This window comes from Tenebrio molitor, chromosome 4 (assembly GCF_963966145.1).
Source record: "Tenebrio molitor chromosome 4, icTenMoli1.1, whole genome shotgun sequence".
Classification (NCBI taxonomy): Eukaryota; Metazoa; Arthropoda; class Insecta; order Coleoptera; family Tenebrionidae; genus Tenebrio; species Tenebrio molitor.
Window position 1 is genome coordinate 9,348,490 of NC_091049.1, and position 24,101 is coordinate 9,372,590.

The following is a 24,101-nucleotide window of genomic DNA, read 5'->3' on the forward strand; positions in this document are numbered from 1 at the left end:
GTAAAACATACTGCTAATTTAGTGTTTTCGAAATAAGTTGTACTTAATGAATGTGGTCATTCTCACTGAAACTTTGGTATCTTTCTTACAGCTTCAGAACAATTTTTTTTGTACAAAAAATAATGCAAAACTAATTGGCAAAATATCGTAGATTTAATTTTTGTTGAAATATTCCATTCGCAACATAAAAGATCCAAGAAGCGACTGTGACACGTGATACCACCATCCAAGCCGGGTGTTCGACACATCTGTTAACTCCCCTTTCATATTTTGTATTGTGACAATTAAATCAAGGTGTCATCGGTGTTGCCAAACTAATTTTTGAGTAATAGCCTACTTTAATTATAAATTTAAATGATCGCACGGTAGCTTGTAGTACCAAAATTAGGAATACATTAATACACTTTCTTCACAACTGTTGAAACCGGGGGGCCAGTGATAGATTCCTGTGGGACTACAGGTTTTTGAAACTGCAGATTTTGAGTTTTTTTTAATAATTATTATTGATTTGTAAACTCACTCTCACTTTCCATCACACGCACAAGTTTCATAAACAGATTATAGAAGAAATAAATTAAGAGGAGTTGTAGAAAAAAGCTAGAAATGTTTCGGTGTTGTTTTCTGACAAGGATAAAGTTTATTGCTTAATAATAGTGTTACAGGAAAATGGTACTTAGTTACTTGATCGATACAAATTCACTTGCTTGTGAGGAAGCGTGAAGTCTTGCGTGGAGAAGTTATTACTTGCAAGCAAGGATATGAACTACCTGCACACTTTATGCCTCAGAACGAAATGAGTTGTGTAAAAATTTTAAATACAATTAATTGAGACCTATGACTGACCCTTGAGGAATACCCTATATCATTCCAAATAGAAAATGTTGCCCAAATTTTGGGTAATTAAATAATGTGTGTAACTACAAAAAAAAAAAATTAGATTGGCCAATATGAAATCAACAGAATGATCAGTGCAATAAAAATTGGGTGACAGTACGTGCTATCGGGTTCGTGACCAGAAGAACAGGGAAACCATGTCGTGGAAAGATTGTTTTGAATTTTCCAATCGAAAAGCGCTTGCAAAGTTTTGTCGTCCAATGGATTGCAGTCGATATTCAGCAATGTCAACTTAAAATCTACCTCAAAATATTCCGGAGAGATCTTCGAGATTCTACTGTTGTACCGGTCGAATCTGACCACAGGATGATGTTGAAATATTTCTGGAAGAAGGAATTAAATTCTATTATTCGTCAGAATTAACATGACATTTGTAGCGTTCGACCCGTCGAAAGCTCCCTTATCGACAGTTTCTATGCAGTTACTACTTAAATCAATGAAAGCTTTTTTATTCTCAAGAAACTCAAAAACATTCTTTTGGAGTTTCGAAATCACGTTTCCCACTGCACTGAAGTCGTCTAGCAGTGGCAAGCCGACGAAACTCTGCGGATTCAGTTGTTTCAGTTGATTTCGGTCCAGAATGAGGGTTTTGAGCTGTGACAAGTTGACGAAAGCTTCTTCTTCTATTGTCGTAATTTTGTTATTAAATCAGGATAAAAACGTGATTTCTAGATTGTGAAAAGTGTGTTTCTTTATTGTTAGAAATTTTCCATCCGAATGTCAAGACGACTGTCCAATCCCTTACCTTGCAAAAAATTCGTTTCGATTTCGACCACGTTCGTGGTCTGGATAAAGACAGACTTGAGATTACGAAGTTTATCGAAGATCTTGCTGCAGAGAATTGTATTGTTCCCAAGATCAACATGCATGGTTAGGACATTATCTCCGATTCTTAGGATATTGCCAGTTCTTATTTGAAATGTTTCAGAATTATTGGTAAAAATTGAGTACTCCACTTGGTCGATCCGATCTTTACTACATCCTAAAGAACTTTCAGTAGAGACGCAAGTGATGAAATAAAACACAACGTAAATGGAGCTCGACATCGTAGTGACTAATGATGGTTGCTGAAAGCTTTTTACATGGTAATTGTTTCTAATAACGTTCGCTTGACATTTTGTTGTAACCAGTAATTTGTCTTTTCTATGAAATTGCGCGAACGATAGAAAAACACAAGATGAATACGTACTTCCAAATTGTTATTATGTGTTTGGATGGGTTAGTACTGGACCTGGGACAGATTCTTGTGTGACACAAAATTTTTGTGTTTGTTTATAGATTTCTTAGTCAAACCAGTCTATTTCAGTATTGGATAAATTGATAATGGGGTGAGAAGTAAGAAGAGTGGGTTCTTATCAAATCAATCTAAAACCCTTGATTTTTTAACAAGAAGAAAAGAAGCAAATGTCTATTTTTGGAGCAATTCAAAGAAATTCTGCTGGACTATTTTTGGTAAAACTTCAACTTTGTTTTGGTTGTCAAAACGTTTAAAAACTCAGATATTTGCATTTTTATAGAGGATTAAATTAATGAAAATAGTATATTATGATACAAGTTTATAAGGAAGCCTTTAAAGCACGCGAGACGAGTTTAAGAGCACGACGCGTAGCGGAGTGCTTTTAACGTCGCAAGTGCTTTAAAGGCCCTTATAAACGTGTATCATACGCTATTTTTTATTATACCTGCACTACAATCTGAAAATTATAACAAAAAAATTAAATTGAAATACCTTTTCCCTAGTAATCTGTGTCATTAATCGTTGATATAGAAATGGTCAATTGATGTTGTTTCGTTGCTATTATAAATTGTGTATTTACCATTGTTCAAAATATAGGTGAATTTGTTGTTACCTAAGCGACCCTTAAAGCTTTAGTGTTTTAAGGGCCCTTTTTCGCACGCATTTTAGTGTCAAAAACCGGGATTATGATTCAGGTATAATAAAAAACTTATTAACCAATATCATTTACTAAGGATAAGAGTAGTTAGGATTGAAAATGTGTACCGACTATTTAATTAAAAAATACATTTTATACTGTACGTGGTCTCACGATAAAACCTTGCGGAGAACCGTTGCATATACTCTGTCTACCACAAGTATGTGTGATTCCTTGACGAATTCTTGGAGAACTCCAGATACATTGGTCACCTCAGATCTAGCTGTAAGCAAGTACGGAATCTCCAAGTCTACATTGGAAATTACTCAACATTCGTTTGTGATCAGTATTTAAAATTTTGCGCAAATTTTAAAATCACATTGTAAAGGTAAAGCAAAATAAGAGTCTTAAAACACTTCGTTAAAAACAAATACAATCAGAAATGCTTTGATAATAATTATTAAAAACAATATGTGAAAATGTTCGCTCTTGAAGCAACTTCCGCAAGAACGTTGTGAAGTACATTTGATTTCAAAAAAATAGCGTACAAGTGATGAGAGCGATTTTTTAATATTTTCCTAATGTAAATGGCCCGCTATAAACTGTTTCTAGGCAACACGCTACCTTCCTTCTAGTTTAGTGATGATTCGGGCTTTTGTCACTTTAATGTAACCATGAAAACAAAGCTAACATTACATGGGGAAATACAGGGTTATTCTAAATGATTGTAGTCGAAGTAGGCCATGCCCATGTTATTACGTTTTTGCCGCTTTCATGTGAACTGTCAGTTGTGTCGCTGTCACTGTCATTTTTTAGGTGAAAAGTGCGGTGATGAAGATTTTATTTATTTTTCTTAAATTAACGATTGAATCCAGAAGTATTGAGTTGTTCTACAATCAATTTTAAAAATATTGAGTTGTTTTGCACCCAATTTAACACATCATTTTGATGATTTTTTTATGTGGAGCGGCAACCATAAATTTTACATTCAGTTTTCACGCCTACTTCGACTACAATCATTTAGAATAACCCTGTATTAGATGTACGCTATTTTTTTGAAATCAAGTGTACGTAGCAAATATTCCAACGAAACATTTGTCTGAGTTGCCCAAGCTTCCAATAAGTCCAACTTTTTATTGTCTAAACGATTATAGCTGATGTCTAGATGCTGAACTTGAACCTCATCAAAAAATTCAAGTGAGATATGTGAGATATCATTATGCGCCAAATCGATATTCAAGAATCGACGCCATTTGAAAGCATCTGTAGGTATAAAGCCGAGTTTGTTTGAACACAACTTCAGCTGTCACTAAACCGAAAACTTCTTGGTCCACGGTTTCGATACGGTTGACAGCCAAGTTAATAGCAATAGAACTCCAACTCCCTTATTGGAAGTTCAACGAACGTTTGCTTTCTGATTGTCCTAATTTTGTATTCGTTTATGTACAGAACGTCGTTCAGATTTTGGCCTTGCAAAAATTTCGTTTCTATTTCGACGACACTTGTAGCAAAAAGTCTCAACGAATCCACATTAAAAATCTGTCAAACATTTTGTTACACTCGATTGTGTCCCGTTGAAATTACAGTCATAATTTTGGTGTCTGTTGTGGTAGTTACGATTTTGCTTGAAGAAGAACAGAAGAACTTAAACAAAGGAGAAACCACGGACGACTCCACATTGTGACAAACCAAGTTTCTCCTATAACTACCCAACACAACATTTTACGTACCTTACCTGCTTGACAAAAAAGCTACATTTTTCGAATCAATTCGTAATTTGGTGTTTTCGAAACATGTGGTAACGTTACAAATGTTCAAGTTTCAAGGTTCAGAAGTTTGGTAATTCTAACTACAAGCTTGGTCTTCTTCACAGCTATTAAAGAATTTTTTGGCTCTTAAGTTGTACCCAACTACAAAGTTAGTAATATTAGGAATGATAATTTGGTTGCATTAAATACTAAAACAATTTTTATTTGTTTATTGTTTATTTTATTTGCTACGAATTTGAAACAATCAGTGCCTATTTCTATTTTCGTTTCGAATAGAATTTTATCCAAATAACGATGTATCGATTTTAAACTATGTATTATGAGTGGTGATAGATAAAGTGTCCGACTCTGGACTCGATGTGCAGACTTCATATGCCTGTTATTCATTAGAACGAACAAAATAAGAAAATGTTCGCTTTTGAGGCTTTATCATCTATTATGAGCCTAAAATGTGTACTTCTTGGTGACAAATTCTAAAAATTTGAAGACGAAGTGGTGCATTTCCAATTTCGCTTTTTCAAACAAAAGGGCAAAAATGTCTGCTGGAATTATTCGGACAATGATTTGAAATATGATGCGGGCGAAGTGGTAATATGTCAAGGAAACATCTTTTTTGGTTGTCTAAATTTCCAGCAACTCTTAGATTTCGTTGGCCAAAGTATTAAATCTCAAATCTAAATTGTGGGCCTGCAAATCTTCGAAAACTCCAGAAAAAAAGAAGATTAATGTCTGATAAATCAACAGCAAAGCAAATAAGGAACCACGGGAAACTCCAAATCGTGACAAACTAAGCGTTTAAGAAGTATACTCAATGCAACAACTCATATCTTGCTTGCGTCACAAAAACTCTAGAGTGGTTGGAGTTAATAACAATAATGTTTTGCTTTTTGAAAGCACTCAATTTGATGACTTCCACGGAAATTTCAATTTTTTGCTTCTTTTGATGGTAAAATCTAAAAATGTTTTTAAAACTCCAATTCTGGCGCCACATTGACAAGACGAAGCAAAAGTTCTTTTAGAACATTTTGGCCAAAATAAACACAACGGTTAACGATAAAATCAAACGAAGAGAAAACACGTGTGTTGGAACCAGCTCGAAGACGCTTTAAAAGATGATGATGGGGAGGAGGTGGTAAATATCTTAAAGAAACATTTTTTTTACTTGCCCAAATTTCCAACAACACTAACGTCCCATTGTCCAAAGGATTAAATGTCAAATCTAGATTCTGGACGTGCAAACCTTCAAAAACTCCGGGAGAGATGTGTTGAATATTAGGTATTGTCCGACAAGTCAACCTTCAAAAAACAACTCCCTTTGAAAACTCCCGCGGGCAAGATTTTGATCTTATTGACGGACAAATCGAGAGTGTCAATCCCAATTGTCAACTCACTGAAAACTTCTTGCTCCACGGTCTCGATAACATTGCTATTGCCTTTCAAGACAATCGAAGCGTTGTCGCTTTGCAAAAATTGAAAAGCATTCTTTTGCAACTTTGAAATACGGTTAAGGCTTGAAAAGAAAGTTTTCAACTTCGGTAAACCAACGAAACTTTCCCAATTCAACTCTTTTAGTTTGTTTCGGCTCAAATTGAGATGTTCAAGTCGCGACAGATTAACAAAGGCTTCGTTTTCAATTCTCATAATATTGTTACTTTCCAAGAGTAAAAGTCTTATCCTAAGATCCACAAACGTCTGTCTCCTTATAGTTTTTATATTTCCATGGTTTATTTCTAAATTATCTTCTAAGTCTCGTCCTTGCAAAAAATGTTTCTCAATTTCGCCCACATTGTTAGCGTAGATGTTCAACGAAGAGATATTTAAAACAATGTCAAACATTTTGTTGCAAAGAATTTTGTTGTCTCGTACGTAAACAATAACAAACATGTCGTATACTGCAGTCACAATTTTACTCGTTGTGGTTTTAAACTCATTGTAGTCTCGTGTCCAAGTCGTGTAGTCCATCAAGGTTATGTTGCATTTAAAATTTGATTCTAGAAAGACACTAGAAGTTAAGTAAACTGTGATGCAGAATACACTCCACATGGTGATACTTAATTTACGTCATGTACATCACAACGAAACGATTCAAGTTCTGACAGACAAGTTTTACATGGATAATGACAATTATTTTTAATGTAATCCACAAAGTGCCACATTAGTAGAGGGAATAAATTATTCAAAGAGTTCATACGCTAATATTCTTTTTCAAACAATGAAGATATCTACGATCGAAAGATTAAATTAATATGTCCGAAAAAAAAGTTTTTGTAACGTATTTGGGCCTACGACAGACCCTTGCGTAGCACCAGTTACGTAATACAGTTCTTTGTCCCTCTAATACATATTCACGCTAATAAATTTGTATTATTTTTTTTTTACAAAATCGTGACTACTACACAAAAGCCGTAAACAATTAAAAGTAATCAGAGATAATTTTGTTCCACTTTTAGCTTGAAAAAAAATTGTATTTGAACTTATTGTGCAACCGAAATTTACAAACAATACGAAGTAAATGGGAAATTAACAAGATAATTGAGTAAAATACTTCCACACAAAGGAGCCTTAAGGGTTGAACACGTAAATTGTGCGTGGGTAATGTCGGCAGGAAATGTAATAGGTTGGTAACATCGAATTCTGTAATTGTTTGTTGAATTCAAATGGGACTCCCCACTATAATGTTAATAATGAAGTGGGTGGCAACACAAGGCAGCAAATTAACAATTCTGAGGTAGTTTTTGGGTTACAAAGAGATAAAAACCAAAGAAATTGAATGAAAGCAAAATGTCCTACGTCTGCTGTTTTAGTTTCAAGTGGATTAAAGACAGTGTTACTGCTTGAAAAAAATATGCGAAAATGCGTCAAATCTTGTTGATTGTTGAATCCATTCTAGAGAAACTGGGTCCTCGGAAAGCTTAAATCGATTCGCTATATTAGGCATGATGGCTGAATCTGGAGTGGGAAACAAAAACGCAGAAATTTCTAGCTATAGTAGAAGAGTATCAAAATAAATTCAAAGTAGTTTGGAACAGAATGAAACGAGTTATATAAGAAAAAACATACAAGACAACTGGGAATAAAATAAGAGAGAAAGTAGTAAAACTTGAAGCAATAGGGAAATTGTTTCTTTTCATGATAGTTAACACTTTCGTAACATTTTGAAAATGATACTTTCTATCACCAGGTTAAAATGAAAGAAGAGGAAAATATAAAATATGCATGTGAATCGAAAACAAATCTATTGCAATAAAGATAAGAATAAAATGTTCTCAGATTTATTAAGGTGAAACAAAGGAAATAGAGAGACCAAATGAAAATGCAGAATTGAATTTGAATCATCTTTTTACTTAAGTGGTCATCACAATTGCCGGATCTTAGTCCTATACGAAATGTTTGGATCAACTGGGAAACTAACCATAAAGTGTAAAAATGTAGAGTTAAAGAAAGAGACGAGGAAAGAAGATTCGAAAAATCTCAGAACTCTAGCATCAATCTGGTGTTGAAATAACAACAATGACAAACCAAACAGGTGTAGAATAATAACACTAAATACGTTAAAAGAAATATGATAAAAAAAAAACAGAAGATAAAAACAATAAAGGTTCACATCGCACAAGAAATACGGACTGTCTATAAAAGAATGTAGGATCGCAGATGGCTCTGGAATTTGCCACCTCGTTTAAATTTATGAAATACTAATCGTAAACTGTCAAATATTCACAATCACAAGCTGTCACTTTAACCTCATTTCCGTTTTCGGAGTCCTACTTTGTTGTTTCTTGCGTTCGGTCTGCTTATTCTTTAAAAAAAAAGCTTTTTCCAAAGCTAGATAATTTCCGGTGGTGCCTTTATCTATTTTTATATTGAAAATCAGCATAATTTTATAACCTCGCAGATATTTTAGAAGGAATTGCTAAAATAATGGTCTTTACACTTGAACAATAGTATATTATACGCCAAGGTAGAGAAGACATTTTTTTAAGCCGAGGTAGTTTATTCCCCGAGAAGCGAAGCTTCGAGGGGAATAAAGAAGCGAGGCTTAAAATTGTCTTCTCTAGCGTGGTGTATATATTATTTTTTTCACTACTAGATCCGTTAAAACCCTTTCTAATAATAATTATTAATTAAATTTCTTTGTCCGATGCGACGATCCGAGTTCTCATTTTTCAACGGTTGCTATGAAAATTGAAAATCGTCTGTCTACGTTAACCAATAAAATCAAAGAAAATCTTTCGTTGCTAAGTGACGGCTGTTTATTGTTGACCTTGGTTAATAATGAAAATTATTATTAACCAAGGGAGAGAAATTCTACTTCTGGGGTCGGTTCGAGAGTCAATAATGACGCCTTCTGAGACTAGTAGTGAAAAAAATAAATTAATTAGAATGTCTTATTACCGCTACGGTGTTAAAAGAGATGGAAAATGGACATACAGCATTCAAGCTGCAAAGAAGAATTTTTAGCCAACTACCGGGACCAAAATGTTTTTGAAAAGTCCCTCGCAGCTCACGTGTATCGAATTGTTAATCGTTTTGTTACTACCGGTAGGTAGAGTTGAAAAGGGGAAATGATCTGTTCGTCTGACTTAACTCGCTTAGATTTTTCTATGTTCGGTTACTTGAAAAACGAAGTGTATAAACCACATTAAATGAGTTAATAGAAGAGATTACCAACTGTTGTCGTAACATCAATGACCAGATGTTACGAAACTGAGTCATCGATGTTATTTACCTTATTTTTAAGTGTACAATAAATACGTAATTACTTGAGAGTGTTGAGACCTATCAATAATGCATTTTATTATTTTATTTTTATTTCATTTATTTTGTCAAGCTAGGCAACCAGTAAAACCAATTTGCTCTGAAGTTTGCATATCGTAGATAATACTAACATTATTCGAGTTCTGGTGAAAGAGTCGGCAAACTTTCAACGCTTACTAGGATCCCACATTCATTTATAGACAATCTGTAGAAGGTTACATAGAAAGGCAAAAAGAACAATTATAAATAGAATAACTTTGTGATACTCATGCTAATAAGGTAGAACAAATATAATTGTTAGTTTAGCGGAGATCATAAACAGAATACATAGTATATTATGATACAAGGTTATAAGGAAGCCTTTAAAGCACGCGCGACGAGTTTAAGAGCACGACGCCTAGCGGAGTGCTTTTAACGTCGCAAGTGCTTTAAAGGCCCTTATACAAGTGTATTATACGCTATTTTTTTATACCTGCACTACAATCTGAAAATTATAAAAAAAAGTAAATTGAAATATCTTTTCCGAAGTAATCTGTGTCATTAATCGTTGATACTCTCGTGTCAAAAATGGATTACTCCCTAGTATTCGAACTTTTAGGGAAATAACGTTTTTCATATTCTGTATAACTAGAATTTTCAAAAGTAATTTTGAATGCCTAAGGTTGGTTACTTTGAATTGAGAGATTAAATCCAAATAAACATGCCGCCAGTAACCAAAATTGATTGTGAAACGAAAAATCATCTATCACTTAGCGAGAAATTTGTCATTTGCAACTGTTACAATTAATTTGCTGTCTTACATTTTTGGGATATCTTTTGTTTGTCACCAGAAACCACATAGCCTCGAACCTAACCAAATTTATGGCAACTTAGTAACGAATATAATATAAATAATATATAATATAAATCCTAGGGAGTAATCCATTTTTGACACGAGAATATAGAAATGGTCAATTGTTGGTGTTTCGCTGCTATTATAAATTGTGTCCAAATGTCTATTTAGCATTGTTCAAAATATAGGTGAATTTGTTGTTACAGCTTCCCCATGAGCTGTGACAGGTGAATGCGCAATGGTCTAACACTAGTTTTGTCGCATTTCTTTGCTGCTTCCAGGACCTCTTTATCGGACCTCTTTATTCAACTTTGGGCATGCCTCACAGCTCAAGCTGCAATGGGCAAGCTGTACCTAAGCTTTAGTGGATTATGATTATTATTATTATTATTATTATTATTATTATTATTATTATTAGGGATTATGATTCAGGTATAATAAAAAAGACATTATTAATGTTTGTTAACATTTTAATTGATAACATTTTTCACTTTCAGAATTTGAATCTAAATTTCTTTTTGCGAAGCTAAGGCATAGGTGCAGAGATAATCTTAATAATTTTCTGACAATGTTGTGTCAATAAATGAAATTTTTTTCTTATACTTAATCATGTTATCAAATATTTTGCAAATCACTACCATCAAATTAAATTCAGAAGCATTAACATGGCAAACATCAGAGAAGAAGTCTCAGTTTTTATTGCACTGTAAGAAAAAAGTGGAAGGTACTGCAAAGAAATATTATTCCCAGTTGCCCAAATCTCGATCGTTTGTACAGTTTCGTTATCCAGAGGGTTGCATTGAATCTCCAGAAACTCCACATGAAACCTGCCTTGAAAAAAATCTGGAGAGATGTGAGAAATGTTATTGTACCCTAGATTAATCCTGGAGAAACTACCCCGTTCAAACATTCTTCTGGGCAAATCTCCAATCGCGTTACGCTCCATAATCAACTCTACATTTTCAGCGCTCGACCCAGAAAAAATATCTTCATCCACAAATTTGATAAGATTTTCGTGCACATCGACAATAGAATTGTTTCGTCTTAAGAAGCGAAAGACACTTTTCTGCAAGTGCATAATCTTGTTAGCTCCTGCACGAAACTCGACGAGTTGTGGCAACCCAACAAAACTTCCAGGTTCCACTTTTGCCAACAGATTTGCCTCCAAACTGATCCTCTCCAGCCGCGACATGTTCACAAACGCTTCATCTTCGATTGTTGCTATCTTGTTATCAGGCAAGTTCAAAATGGCTATCTGGAGACTTGCAAATGTGTGCTTCCTTATGCATTTTATCCTTCCGCGGATAATTTCAAGTGTCTCGTTCAGGTCTTGTCCTCGCAAAAATCCACTTTTGATCTGGACAATGTTTCTCGCGTGGACGACGAGTATACTGACATTTTGCAAATTCTTGAACATTCGGTTGCAAAGGATTGTGTTGTTCATGGTATCGACGAAGATTTCTCTGGCGTCTGGTATCATGCTCACGATTGTGTCTGTTTTCGTTTGACTTTTCTTTCCGGTACGGAACAAAATTGTGTATTCCATTTGAGTGAGCTGCGTTTCGTTGTCGACTGTCAAATTTGCACCGACAACAAGAGGAACGAGACAGAACAAGATTTGACAACACGACCACATCGTGCTTGTTGTGAGGAAATTTTAGGCCGCGTCAGGAAAAAATTACTTCCAACGACATTTCCTAAATTGTTGGATTTCGAAATGCTTAAAAGCATTCTCAATAATGTCACATTAGTAAGTATTAAGTTAACTAATTTACAAGTGTTCCATGCTAGAAAAAAAGGAAAAGGAGAAATGTGGGAGAAAAAGTGCAAATATTAAATACTGGAGCTTCCAAATCAATTTAAAATGATCTTAAAGATGTTTCTAGAAAGAATAACATTCTTGAAACTCATTATTATTATTATTTATGTGACAGATGCATTAGCAAGACTTCTTCGTTTCATTGAAGCATCCATCAAACCAGCAAACATATCTCTCTAATTTAATCCACTCCATACGGATCCCATCTCCTCCCTCCATCCCCCTTTGTGGGAAACAAATTACATCAAACGATACGGAGTTTAATTAGCACCATCTCGAGTCCCTCTTGATGAACACAACCTTGGATGCTTTTAACAAATTGGCAAAAGCTCTCCGTCGCCCTTAACAGAACGAAAATAATGACGGCGTAATTATATTTATTCCATCGGGGGTCCAGTTGTGCATTTGATGTCTTATTGCGACGCCAACCCCGACGCTTTCACTCACTGCCACCGCCACATAGGATCAATACCGCCACACTCTTGGCGCGGACCCATTTCACATCCTCCACAACGATATGGGTCGCGATGTGAACCGCGTCTGGGGGCGGCGATTTTTAATCGGGTTTGAGTTAATCGCCGCTAGCCGGGCGTGCGAGGAGCTAGTCCCAAACGGGGCCAAAGGGGCGCTTATCGAGAGGAGTTTCCCGGAGGCGGTTGGGTGTTTACGTGACTCACCCTAGGGTCTTCGTCGATATGATGGGCGTCTTGAGACTGGGGAAACCGTTAAGTCGGGACTTTTTCTCATGGCCTGCTTCGAGTCGGCTGCTGTTGGCGTCCGGAGAGTCTTCGTCGTCGTCGCGCTTGCGGCGGCGCTTGTGGAAGAAGTAGGAAGAAGGAAGAAGGCGGCCAAGCGGGAGAACACCGCCGTCAGGACAATGTCGCGCTTCTGCATCATCAACTGGAAAAGAAAGGAAATCTTCAGTCTTTCGTCAACGCCAACTAAACTAAACTTAATACAAAAATATGTTGCTTTATAGGCAACCAACAATACTGTCGATAATGCAGAATTCTTCAACCCATTAACTGATTATTTGCTGAAACCGAGAAGTGGATGGGCGGGGCCACTGAATCGGGTATCCCTCTAGACCACGTGACGTCTCCTTTTCGCAAGCCCATTGCTTTAAATCACAAATGTCTTTCACCAACCTGGAGAAAATCGATTGTTTTTGATCTGTGGCCAAGCCCGTGGACATTCAAAGCTAGCACGGTAAATCTAAGGTGAAAAGTTGCTTCAAATGATACTTTCCAATGCACGAACCTTTTGTAAACTTTGCACAGCATCTTGGCGATTTGGAGCGTTTCGAAATGAATAAGCGTGATCTTGTCCGCCAACGAGAAGTTGCAAAAGAAGACAGAAATTCAAGAGTCCAGGAGTCATTTTAATTAACGTGTGGGATGAGATTGTTGAAAATCACCTCGTAGGCCCCTATGTTTTACCTCGCCGTTTGAATGTAGACGGTTATCTTCAATTGACTTTTTAGATTGCCCGCCAAATTTTTCAGCGTGTCCCAAACAAAGAGATTCCTTTGATTTTCTTCTAAACCATTAACATTTGTATAAGGCAAGTTGAGTCATTTTGCCTTCTTTTAATACGTACTATCTCAGGTTAAAATATCTGCACAACCATTGACGTTAAGTAAATAAGAAGTAAAATAACAAAACAGTTCATGCACTTTTACCTACGACCGCTTTCTAAATGACAGTTTGAAGAACTTTAACCTCACTTTAATTTTCCAGAATCTACTAACTTATTAGAGTGATTCAGAAAAGTGTCTCTAGTATACATGGTGAATTTTTTCCACAATTTTGACATTGACAATTCAAATAAAAATCAAATAGACTTTACACAATTTTTAACATTTATTGCAACTACAAAACATTCTTAATTGTTAAACTAAAAATTAAGAGTAAACTAATAATAAATTAACACATAATGGGGCGTATTCTGTAATTTTTAAAGGGGCGTTAAAATTTTAGCGCTCTTTAAAATTTAAAATTTTAAGCCCTGATTGGCCATTGCTATAACAACTTAATTTAACGGGCTTTAAAATTTAGCAGTTACAGAATACGCCCCAACAAACAAATAATCATAAACATTTTAACAAAAAGTGGGAGTTTTAACTTAATAATTATTAAGAAAAATCAAAATCAATGGGCCGTATCACGACACCGTTATTAAAGTTGCCGTTAACTAGAGTCGTGATTAAAGTAAACATAATAAGGATGTCATGATACGGCTCATTGTAACTAAAAATAATCATCACTTATTTGATTACGTTAAATGAGAAACATGGTGTCCATCTTCATTGATGCAAACCCTTTTTCTGCGTTTAAAACCTTCAATTACGTTACATATTTAGAATCACGGGATTGTTATTGATTTCACGATTTTTTTGCAATTCATCCCTGTAATTGGCCTAAGTTGTCCACTGGTTGTCGAAAAATTGAATTTTTTAAGTGGGGCCACAGAAAAAAATCGCAATGGGTGAAATCACAAGGGATGCGATTTTTTAAGTGGGGCCATCTTTACGTAATATAATAATAACTAAACCTAAGTACAATGGGTATCACTCAAAATCTGTTCAGTTTCACAATCAGATTTGCTTAACTTATTTATTATTATACCAGTTGATAATTAAATGTTTTTCTAAATTTTGGTGCGTATTTTAATGACCAAATATGTTGCGGATCTAAATCATTGTTATCTTTATCAGTGGCCTCTAATGATGAAATGTTTGATATTCCCTTCGCTAAAACACTACTAAATTTATCTAGAATGATTTTACCAACTCTGCCTGGAACCTTTTTCAATTAATTTTCGCAATGTCTTACAACAGAAATTGATTCGCATAAAGATCTGTCTCTAATTTTTTAATTAAGCTACTTAAAAAAACATAAATTGTTTGAAAAATCTCAAAACCTTTTAAACAGTAGGTACGAAGGTACGTAATTTTTGGAACAGTTATAAAAATAAAATACCGTTAGACAAATGTAAATAAGAAAGAAGTAAGTAAAGGTGGTTAAAAGGGTTCGAAGGCTTTTTCTCTAAATCCGACACAACTGCAGGTAAAGTAGCTCGTTTACCTACAATGGACCATCGGCTTGTAAAATATAATTCTTCTTGTAAATCAACAGAATTCATAGAAATTAAAATAAGTTGCATTTCTTATCTTGTCAGTGGGAAAAATTCCAGTGAACACTGTCGGCGACCGTAATAAACTAAAGAATTTGTCAAAAATATACGATTTTATGTCGGAAAAGAAGAAAATATTCACTTTATCCACAAAAACTAAAAATATGTACTAAAACGATATTTTATGCAAAATATGTAATTTTTTTTAATTGTTAATCTCATTATAAATATAGGGTTGATATTCCTAACAACAAAAAAGATGTTTTTTACATAAAATCCGAACCTTAGTCATCATGCCCCTCATAGATTTGTAAACCAGTCCTAGACTGTGAAAGTGCTATTACATATTAAATATGTGCACACTCGTCAACAAAAGAAATGAAATAAAATAGAATTTACATGTTTATATATTTATCATTATATTCCTGAAATGAATAATATGCTTTATTACACAAGAACCTTTTAATGGGCATAAACCGAAATATTTACAAAGTACCGAACGCCGAAAACCTGTAATTTTGTAGTCTTATTTCAGCACCGGCTTAAATAATCTTGCCAGCAACTGTTTTCTTATTTCCCTAATTGTTTCTTAAGAAAGGAACCATCCCACTGACAAGAATGATACCTACTCTGGACGGAAGGGTTAGATAGGTAAATATTACATCCCTAACAAGTATAATAAAATTCTAAAGAAAAAGAGAATGTTTCCTAAAAGCTGTAACATACATAATATTATTGATACCTTTAATAAGGAATTTATGAAGTTAATTACTTCAAATATTGTCGCATGCGTCCAATTGTCGCGCGCGTCCAATTGTCGGCGCGTCCAATTGTCGCGCGCGTCCAATTGTCGCCAATCCAGGTTGCGGCGACCAGTTTTCGCGCGTCCAGTTTTCGGCGTCCAATTGACGTGACACCAATCACAAGACCTGGGAGGCCATCTTATAGCTGCATTTATGCTAATAAGTCTTTTATCATAAAACTCCCTAAGAATGTGATATTAGTCATTGTTGTATGAACTCTTGCCCCATCTTGCTGAACATAACCTTCTCTGCTAATTCATCGTCGTGCAGTTCTTCTGCAAACGGAGTCAATATTTCATTCCGGTATATGTATGCATTTAGATTACCTAAAATTTGTATTGTTACAATTTTATTTATGTAGTGAAATTACTGAAATTACGTATTTACTATCTTCAAAAAAAAATTAGCCCAATGCTTCTTCCTTGACTAGTGGCTACCCACATGTCAATTTTTTGAGGATGTAGCGGTTGCTTAACATAATAATGAGGGCTTTCAGCACTCTGCATCCTCATATTTTGTGAATTCACATACCCTGATAAATGGGAATATGCTTCATCGGTGAAAAAAGTTTTTGATAATGCTCTTTCGTCGTTTTCTAAAATATTAACAAACCAAGTGCTAAATTCTAATCCATCTGCAGGATCTGCAGGAAGCAGTTCCTGGTATACTTGAAGTATGTAAGGGTATAAATGCAGATCTTGTTTTAATATCCTGTTGTTGTGGAAGGAATATTCAATTGTAATCCTAAATGTCGAACAGATATTTTGGGTTGTTCTTGCACAATCTGCCTTACATTTTAATGAATTCTTCAGACCGTACTTTTGGCGGCCCACTACTTTCTTTACGTTTCGCGCTTCCATTTTGTCTAAAATTATTAACAATTCTTCTTGTGCTGTCCAAAACTTCTTTGTACTCCACGCCATGGGAAAAATTTCCTGAAATTCTGCCAACGTCTCTTCAAACGAATAAATCCAGACTGCATTATTGTGCTCGGTTTCATAACAGAAGAGTGCCCAGACGACAAATTTTTGTGGAAGTTGCCCAAAGGTTGCGAGAAACCGTATTACTTCAGCTTTCAATGCGTTGAAGAGCAAATTTTAAACGCAGCGGAAGAGAATCCACGATTAAGTACCAGACAATTGGCCAGCCAATTTAATGTGTCACAGTGGGTTGTATCTAGGACTTTGCATGAACAGCTACTTTATCCTTATCATGTACAAAGATTTCGATTTTGTAGATGGTTTTTACAAAAAAGCGCGGATGATCCTGACTTTCCTGCTAGAGTTTTAGCAGCAGATAAAGTGTGTTTTACACGAGATAGTGTTGTCAACTTCCATATTGTGCATGTGTGGGCTCAAGAAAATCCTCGTGGTATTATAAATGACAATTCCACTCAGAAAATTTCAATCAATCAGCTTGTAGTATTTTGAATCATTGGAATCATTTCAATGCGCATAATTGGCACATTGAAATCGGGCCCTTAGACAATTGTCGCCGAAACAAATACTCGTATAATGAGATCGAAAATTTCCGGCAATTTCGTACCCTCTCGTTGTATTACTAATGAAAATTCGATCTACGAGGGGAAGATTCCGAGCGCGACCGTACGCTCGCGCTTCCACTCGTAGATCGAATTTTCATTCTAATCTCGTTACAGAATATACTATTCAATCACAGACATCTAGAAAAAAATGATGTCGCGATCAGATTTTTCAGAGATCTCTCTGTAGTTGCAAAAACACCTGACTTGATCATTGATAATGATAACTCTGAATCATCAATAGATATCACAATCTACTTTGATTCAAGTGTAAAAAAAGGAATTTCAATTAGAAATAGACAAGTTTTTTTCCATAAGTGCGGTGTACACAAAGATACGAGTTATGAAAATACGAATTACAAAAATATGTTGATCGGATATTGAATGAAAACAAAACGTTATTATCTCAAACATTTATTGTCTTTCTATGTAATTCTATTCAACAAAATCAGATAATGCATTCCGAGAAGTTTTCAAAACGGTGGTGACACAGACATTCCGATCACCTCTTCTCCAAAATCTCTTGTATTTCTTGAAAACTCTTTCCTTTCGTTTCCGGCACGAAGAATATTGTGAAGACCCAGGTCGCCAAGCAGAACCCGCCGAACAACCAAAACGTCTGCCCTTGGCCGATTGCTTCGTTCAAATTGTTGAAGAATTTTGTCACGAGGAACGAAGTGGTCCAGCAAACGCACGACACCAGCGACGCTGCGTACGACTTAACACTAACTGGAAACAGTTCAGAAGAAACTGTCCACGGCAAGGGTCCCATCCCAAAGTTGTACATCACAAAGAACATGATCAGACTGAACAGCGGCAACCAAGAGATGCCAGTAACGTCGACGTCTGTCGAAGTTTGCAAGTAGAAGTACGCGCCGAGTGCCAAATGCGACAGAAACACTCCCATCAGTGATATCAGGATCAACAATCGCCTGCCCCATCTATCGGATAGAAATGGTGTTGCGAAGCTCGACAAGAACACGACGATTCCTGTTACTATCGACGACAATTCAGGTGCCATTCCACCATCACCGGATGACGTGAAGATCTCTTCAGTGTAAAATAGTACGGCGCTGATTCCGGAAAGCTCTTGGGCAACGACCAAGACCGTAGATATGACAAGACCCTTTATGTACACTCTTGATCTGAACAAATCCAAGAAATTTCCTTTAGTCTCGGTTTGTTTTATTCCCAACTTAATATTGTCTATTTCAGCTTCGACGGCTTTCTTATTCTGCGATCTTAGCTTCATCAGTGACTTCTCGGCACCAACGATATCCTTCTTTTCGATTAGATAGCGTGGAGATTCTGGTCCTATTATAAAAAATAATACAAAAAATATCGCTGGGATGCAGGCTAGAATGATGTTGAACCAAACGATGGGAGTGTATGGACCGACGGCGTACGGTATTAAATTTCCTAACGTCCAAAATACATTTAGACTTGCTGACAGCATACCTCTGTTGGAGTCTTCGGCAATCTCGGCGACGTACATCGGAAGAAGAGTGTAACCTCCACCGACAGAGATACCACTAAGAAGTCTTGCGAAATAGTACAAGTATACGCTTCTTGAAAAAGCGAGAATTAGGAAGGATACGATGGAAGGAACGGAAACGGCGAGCAGACCTATCTTGCGTCCATATTTATCAGCGATGTATCCATAAGGGAATGGACCAATCATCGCGCCTATGTTGATCAGAGATACAATCCAAGAGTCTTCGTCTGCTGTGATGGGTCGGCCAAAAGGATTTATTTCAGAATCGTTCGAATACAGTTTGGTTAAGACTGGAGATGTCCATGTTATTGCCAGGTCACCAGTAGTTGCCAATAGATCAACTAGAAGAGTTATGATGTCCTGATTTTCGATCTGAAGTTAATTGGGGGTTACTTACCTGTTAGGACGGTTAGTAAGGTGTAACCTAGTATTTGAGACATTTTGTGACTTATCTGGTGGCACGTGCATTCAGTACTGAAACATATTGTTCGTTGAAATGGTTTTATCTTGATGGTGATGAGTGGTCTGATTAGTGGCAGCGCGTACAGTTTTGGTACTAGAGTTCTCTATAAGAACTGAAGGTCGGGGCATAAAAGTGGCGTGTGTGAGTAAAGACATTTTGTGACGTTTCCTGATTTGGTGGTTTTTGCTACCAACAAAATCCACGACGGTTTTTCTTATTGGCACTTTTAAAGTGTTAACGATATTATGTGTTGGAAGTTATCATCATTGTTGAACATCTCTATTGTAGGTCCTAGACATTTTTTTTTGTTTACGATAAGTTCTGCAGAAAGCACTGTTTGGAATTTTTGTCTGTCTCCGTCGATAAAGCATTCATTAAATCGAAAATTTACTTCTTCAAAGACAAAGAAATATTTCACAATTGCTTATTTCATCCGTCAACCATTTTTTCAATGCCCTTCTTGAATTGAACCAAAAGGAAACATCTTTTCAGTGAAGGTAGAAGAAGCAACTGCTTCTTTTCGTCTGATATATCTCATTGCAAATTATCCATCTTTGGTTTAAAATCTTAAATGACACTGCTAATGCACTGAAAAATGTTTCAGTTAGTCAGAAAAAATACAAGAAACTGCTCTAGCTCTCAAGTTAAACCGAAGAACAGACTTTTACGTCATTTAATTAATTAATTAGGGTAATTAGTTAATTAGTGCTACTACAGGGTGAGCAACAATAACTGTTTCAGTTGGAAAAAAAAAATTACATAAAATTTTCAAGACTGTGAATTGTACAGTCGATGGACAAATAAAACTGGGACAAAAATGACAATCACATAAGTCAAAATTTACAAATTTGCATCGTTTAATTACGGCTTTATCACAAATAGGTTAACTTTGGTATGACATGTTATATAGACACTGACAAATATATTGACAATTCAATAGTCTGACTTACATAGATTAAATTTTAAGTGTCCCAGTTTTATTTGTCCACCGACCGTACCTATTTCGGTTTGTTTTATTGACATTATTGACAGCTGGTATACATTTCAAATTTAAACGTCTTGGTTTCTGCAATCTTTTACTAATAAAATGGTTTTCTCATTGGAACATGACATAAAAGTCACCAAAAATCACCAGAATTTATTGCCAACTCAATCAGTACTTGTTGCTCACACGGTACTTGGTAGTAATACCCCCAATAAAGTACAGGTTGAATCGAGCGATCAAATTAATTTGTAATCGAGTCAAAAATTGAAATTAACAACAAAATTAGATGTGGAGGCTGCAGTTTTTTCGAATCTATTTAAAAATTACATTATCAAAATTCTTGAAACACAAATCAATTTAAAAAAACAAAAACTTTAAAATGACGGAACTTTAGATGCCACAATTAAGGATATCGATCGCAGAAAAGTGGATAACTCGATTACAAATTAATTTAATCGCTCGATATAATAGGACGCAGAAACACGTGATAAGATAAATTTTACTTTAATTAAATAAACCATTTAAAATATAGTAGCAGATATGATTTGCAATTTTAAAGTAGTAAACCGGTTTGATCCAAATGGAAAGAAAATATTTTTTTTAAATCGGAAACTTACATAAACTTTTTATCGGTATGATGTTTATCAAATCGGACAAGCGAAAACAATGTGATTGTGACAAGCTGCTTTTCAAAACAGACAAAATCAGATAATGTATTCTAAGTAAGAACTCTTTTAATACATTTATCTTTATACGTGGTACTTGTACTTACTATTTTGCGAGCACGGGACTTTGGAGAGAATTTGACTGCTAGGCGTATTAATAACTTTCATCGTAACATTAACGATTATGATCACTTTACGTTACACATTTATTGATAATTATGAAGTCCATAATATTCGAATAACTCAGCTTCCTTAGTTACTTATAATACATTAGTTACGCGCTCATAATACGTTTAATACAATCATACGATAAAGCTTGAAATACAAAACTCGAATATTATAATATAATATATATAATATTATTATGACATTTAAATAACGCTCGGACGTTGTGCAAGTGACTCGGCTAATCGCCTCGTCACCTGGCAACGTCCTCGCATATTATAAATCCCATAATCTTCTCGTTATATTAATAGCTATATTTTAATACCTAATTATAATTGAAATTTTTTAAATAAACAATTGTCAAAACGTTGTAATGTTGGTATGAGCCAAACAGTGATTTTCATGATAATACGATTAGTCACACTAAGTGTCAACATTTTTTTAATGTAACTGAGCCTGCGCCCTGACGAGCGAGAGTTTATTTCAAATTCGAAAAAGATTTCTGCTGATTTCTCATTCAATTTGTTTTGAAAATAAATTCGCGGGAGGAAGGTACGGGAAGTGAAGTGAACATAACCTTAACTATGATTTGGTGTCAAATTGTTATACAGCTGGTCCATATGCGCACATTTTAGGGTGGTACAGAGTGGTTTTTTACTTAATTTTGACATTGACAATTGTTTATTAAAAAATTATCACGTTATTTTGACAAATTGCATTCATTCTAATTAATAATACAAAACTGAAGGCATAATTGTGACAGTTTATTTTGAAGGTCAATCAAAATTAATTATTATGACATTTATGACAATAAAGCTTAGACTACATTGTGTTTTTTTTAAATGACATAAATTGCTGCCAGAAATTCTGTGCTCCCCACTGTATTAGTTCAAAGGTATCGTTCGTTGGTTCTCCAAAAAATTTTTTTTGTTCCACACTCAGAATTTGAGAATGTTCTCCTGTGTGAACGGATTTTGATGAATTTGACAACTTGTCAAAACGAAACATCAAGCTAATTTTAAAGATTTTCAGCCATTTGGAGTCTTTGGGGGGACTCGTCGAAGAAAAAAACGTTGTATTAAATTCGTCCTTGTGTAAATTGGGCCTTTTTTGGCATGAGTGGGCCAGTTCAAAACTCGAGTGAAACGTTTGCAACGACTAAATACTTGATTTTAAATAGTTCTTCTCGAATGTAACGTTTACTTTCAGAATGTCGCCAACGAAGCACCGTTACAAGTGAAGATTGCAATAGTTATATAACTTTATGGTAAGTTGTGCACTTCTTCAGTGTCAGACTTTTTGGATCATTTAAGATCTTAATATAGATGGATCACACCATGAAATTATTTTTCTCAAATTCAAATTTGATTTTTTTGATACGATGTTGTGTACAATTAGAAAACTGAAGAGATATAATGCCAGAAACCTGGAATAAACTGGAAAATAACAACAAAAAAGTCGATAAATTTCAGTTGTTCATATGCGTCTGTAACGAATTTACAATAGTATTGTATAACAAGTGTTGAAAATGAAAAATTTCACACGGGTTTGCAGAATTGAGCCACAAGCCGTAGGCGCGTAGCTTAAGCAAACGAGTGTGAAATCGAATTTTCAACACGTGTTATACACGATATTTTTCCGACGACCACAAAACAACGCTAATATTTGGCATCCCTGTTTAGTAACTAGCAGGTAAACTCTGTCCACTCATAGATTGCTTGACATAAATGTTACTAAAAATGTCCATTCTACGCTACAACAAATAGATCTGGCGCAAAATTTAAAAAAATGGAAAGAGCAGGTTTACACGTGATGTTTTATTATTATTCTGCATGTTTGAACTTAGGAAAGACAAAAGAAAACTTCAGTATTGTCACGGTCCGAATAGGTTCGATAAATTAAGAATTTTAATTTTAAAATAATTTCAACGAAATATTTTAAATACCGTTCATTTGCGACGGAAATGCTGGTCAGTTGTAAATTTTATTGAAGCCGTGTCGGCACCACATTCCTCAAGTGAAATCTGCCAACCTTTCATTGAAAATGCAGGTACACGTCCTGTCCGAACACAACACAAAGATAACAGTTTTTATAGGAAAAGAAACATTGCAAAATTTACTCGTTCGACAATTTGGGGAGTCCAGTTAAAATCAGGGGATAATTGAATTAATGAATTTGATGTTAGCAGGTTTCAAATTGAGAGAACAACAAAATTAATGTTCATTAGGTTAATTTACCTTTTTTTAGCATTCTCAAATTAGTGGCATATTTGTAATTAAAGGGCGAGAATTGCAAATTAAAAAACAGAGCGCTTTATCGTAGAAAATAACTAGAATCGTTTGCACTTTTAGTTAGAAAAGTAACAAAGCAAAGTAGAAAGGGAGTCGGTAGAAAACACAGAGGATCGGGTAACGGTAAAGCCAGGTAGTCGTAGAAATCAGACGTGTGAGTGAGAGAGAGAGAATGAAATTTACGAAGTAATTACGGTTTTGGGGAATCAAACCAATGTAGAACAATTTTTAGAAGTAGCAGATCAACGGAATTTAGTTACATGACATGACAATTACTACGTAACAGCGTTTCAAGCCCAATTTAGGTTTCAAAATAAGGTTAATTTGTTGGGACTAAACACCACCACACTCGATTATTTGTTAAATAAAATTTAAGTGAAGTGTGCTCAATCGTTTTAATCCTATTTGGAAAAACCTTCCAAAGGTACGGCCTCTCGTTAGAACCTAATTAAACAAAATAAACAATAAAACACAACGTAGGATCCATAAATATTTCTTTTCTCATTGTCATTATTTTTGTTTCGTATTTTTCCGCAAAAATAACATCCGAGGGAATGCGGCAACCAACAATACACGAAATGAGGGAGAAAAAAATCATCGAGGAAAAGGAAAAGAG

At 35.2% G+C, this 24,101-nt stretch overlaps 1 protein-coding gene across 1 annotated transcript; it reads right to left on the minus strand.

Moving 5' to 3' along the window:
- Positions 1 to 17,819: 17,819 nt before the first annotated feature.
- On the minus strand, positions 17,820 to 21,289 carry LOC138128836 (facilitated trehalose transporter Tret1-like). Its single transcript, XM_069045038.1, has 3 exons — positions 21,137 to 21,289; positions 19,314 to 19,390; positions 17,820 to 19,257 (listed from the first exon to the last, which is right to left on the minus strand). Exons 2-3 carry the CDS (start codon positions 19,354 to 19,356, stop codon positions 17,924 to 17,926), a joined length of 1,377 nt encoding a protein of 458 aa, XP_068901139.1. The 5' UTR covers positions 19,357 to 19,390; positions 21,137 to 21,289; the 3' UTR covers positions 17,820 to 17,923.
- Between the last annotated feature and the right edge of the window lie 2,812 nt (positions 21,290 to 24,101).

Coding starts and splice junctions, on each gene's coding strand:
- LOC138128836 (XM_069045038.1), bottom strand. CDS start 19,356: ATGTCTCAAATACTAGGTTACACCTTACTAACCGTCCTAACAG. Junction 19,258..19,313: donor CTTACTAACCGTCCTAACAG/GTAAGTAACCCC, acceptor TAACTCTTCTAG/TTGATCTATTGGCAACTACT.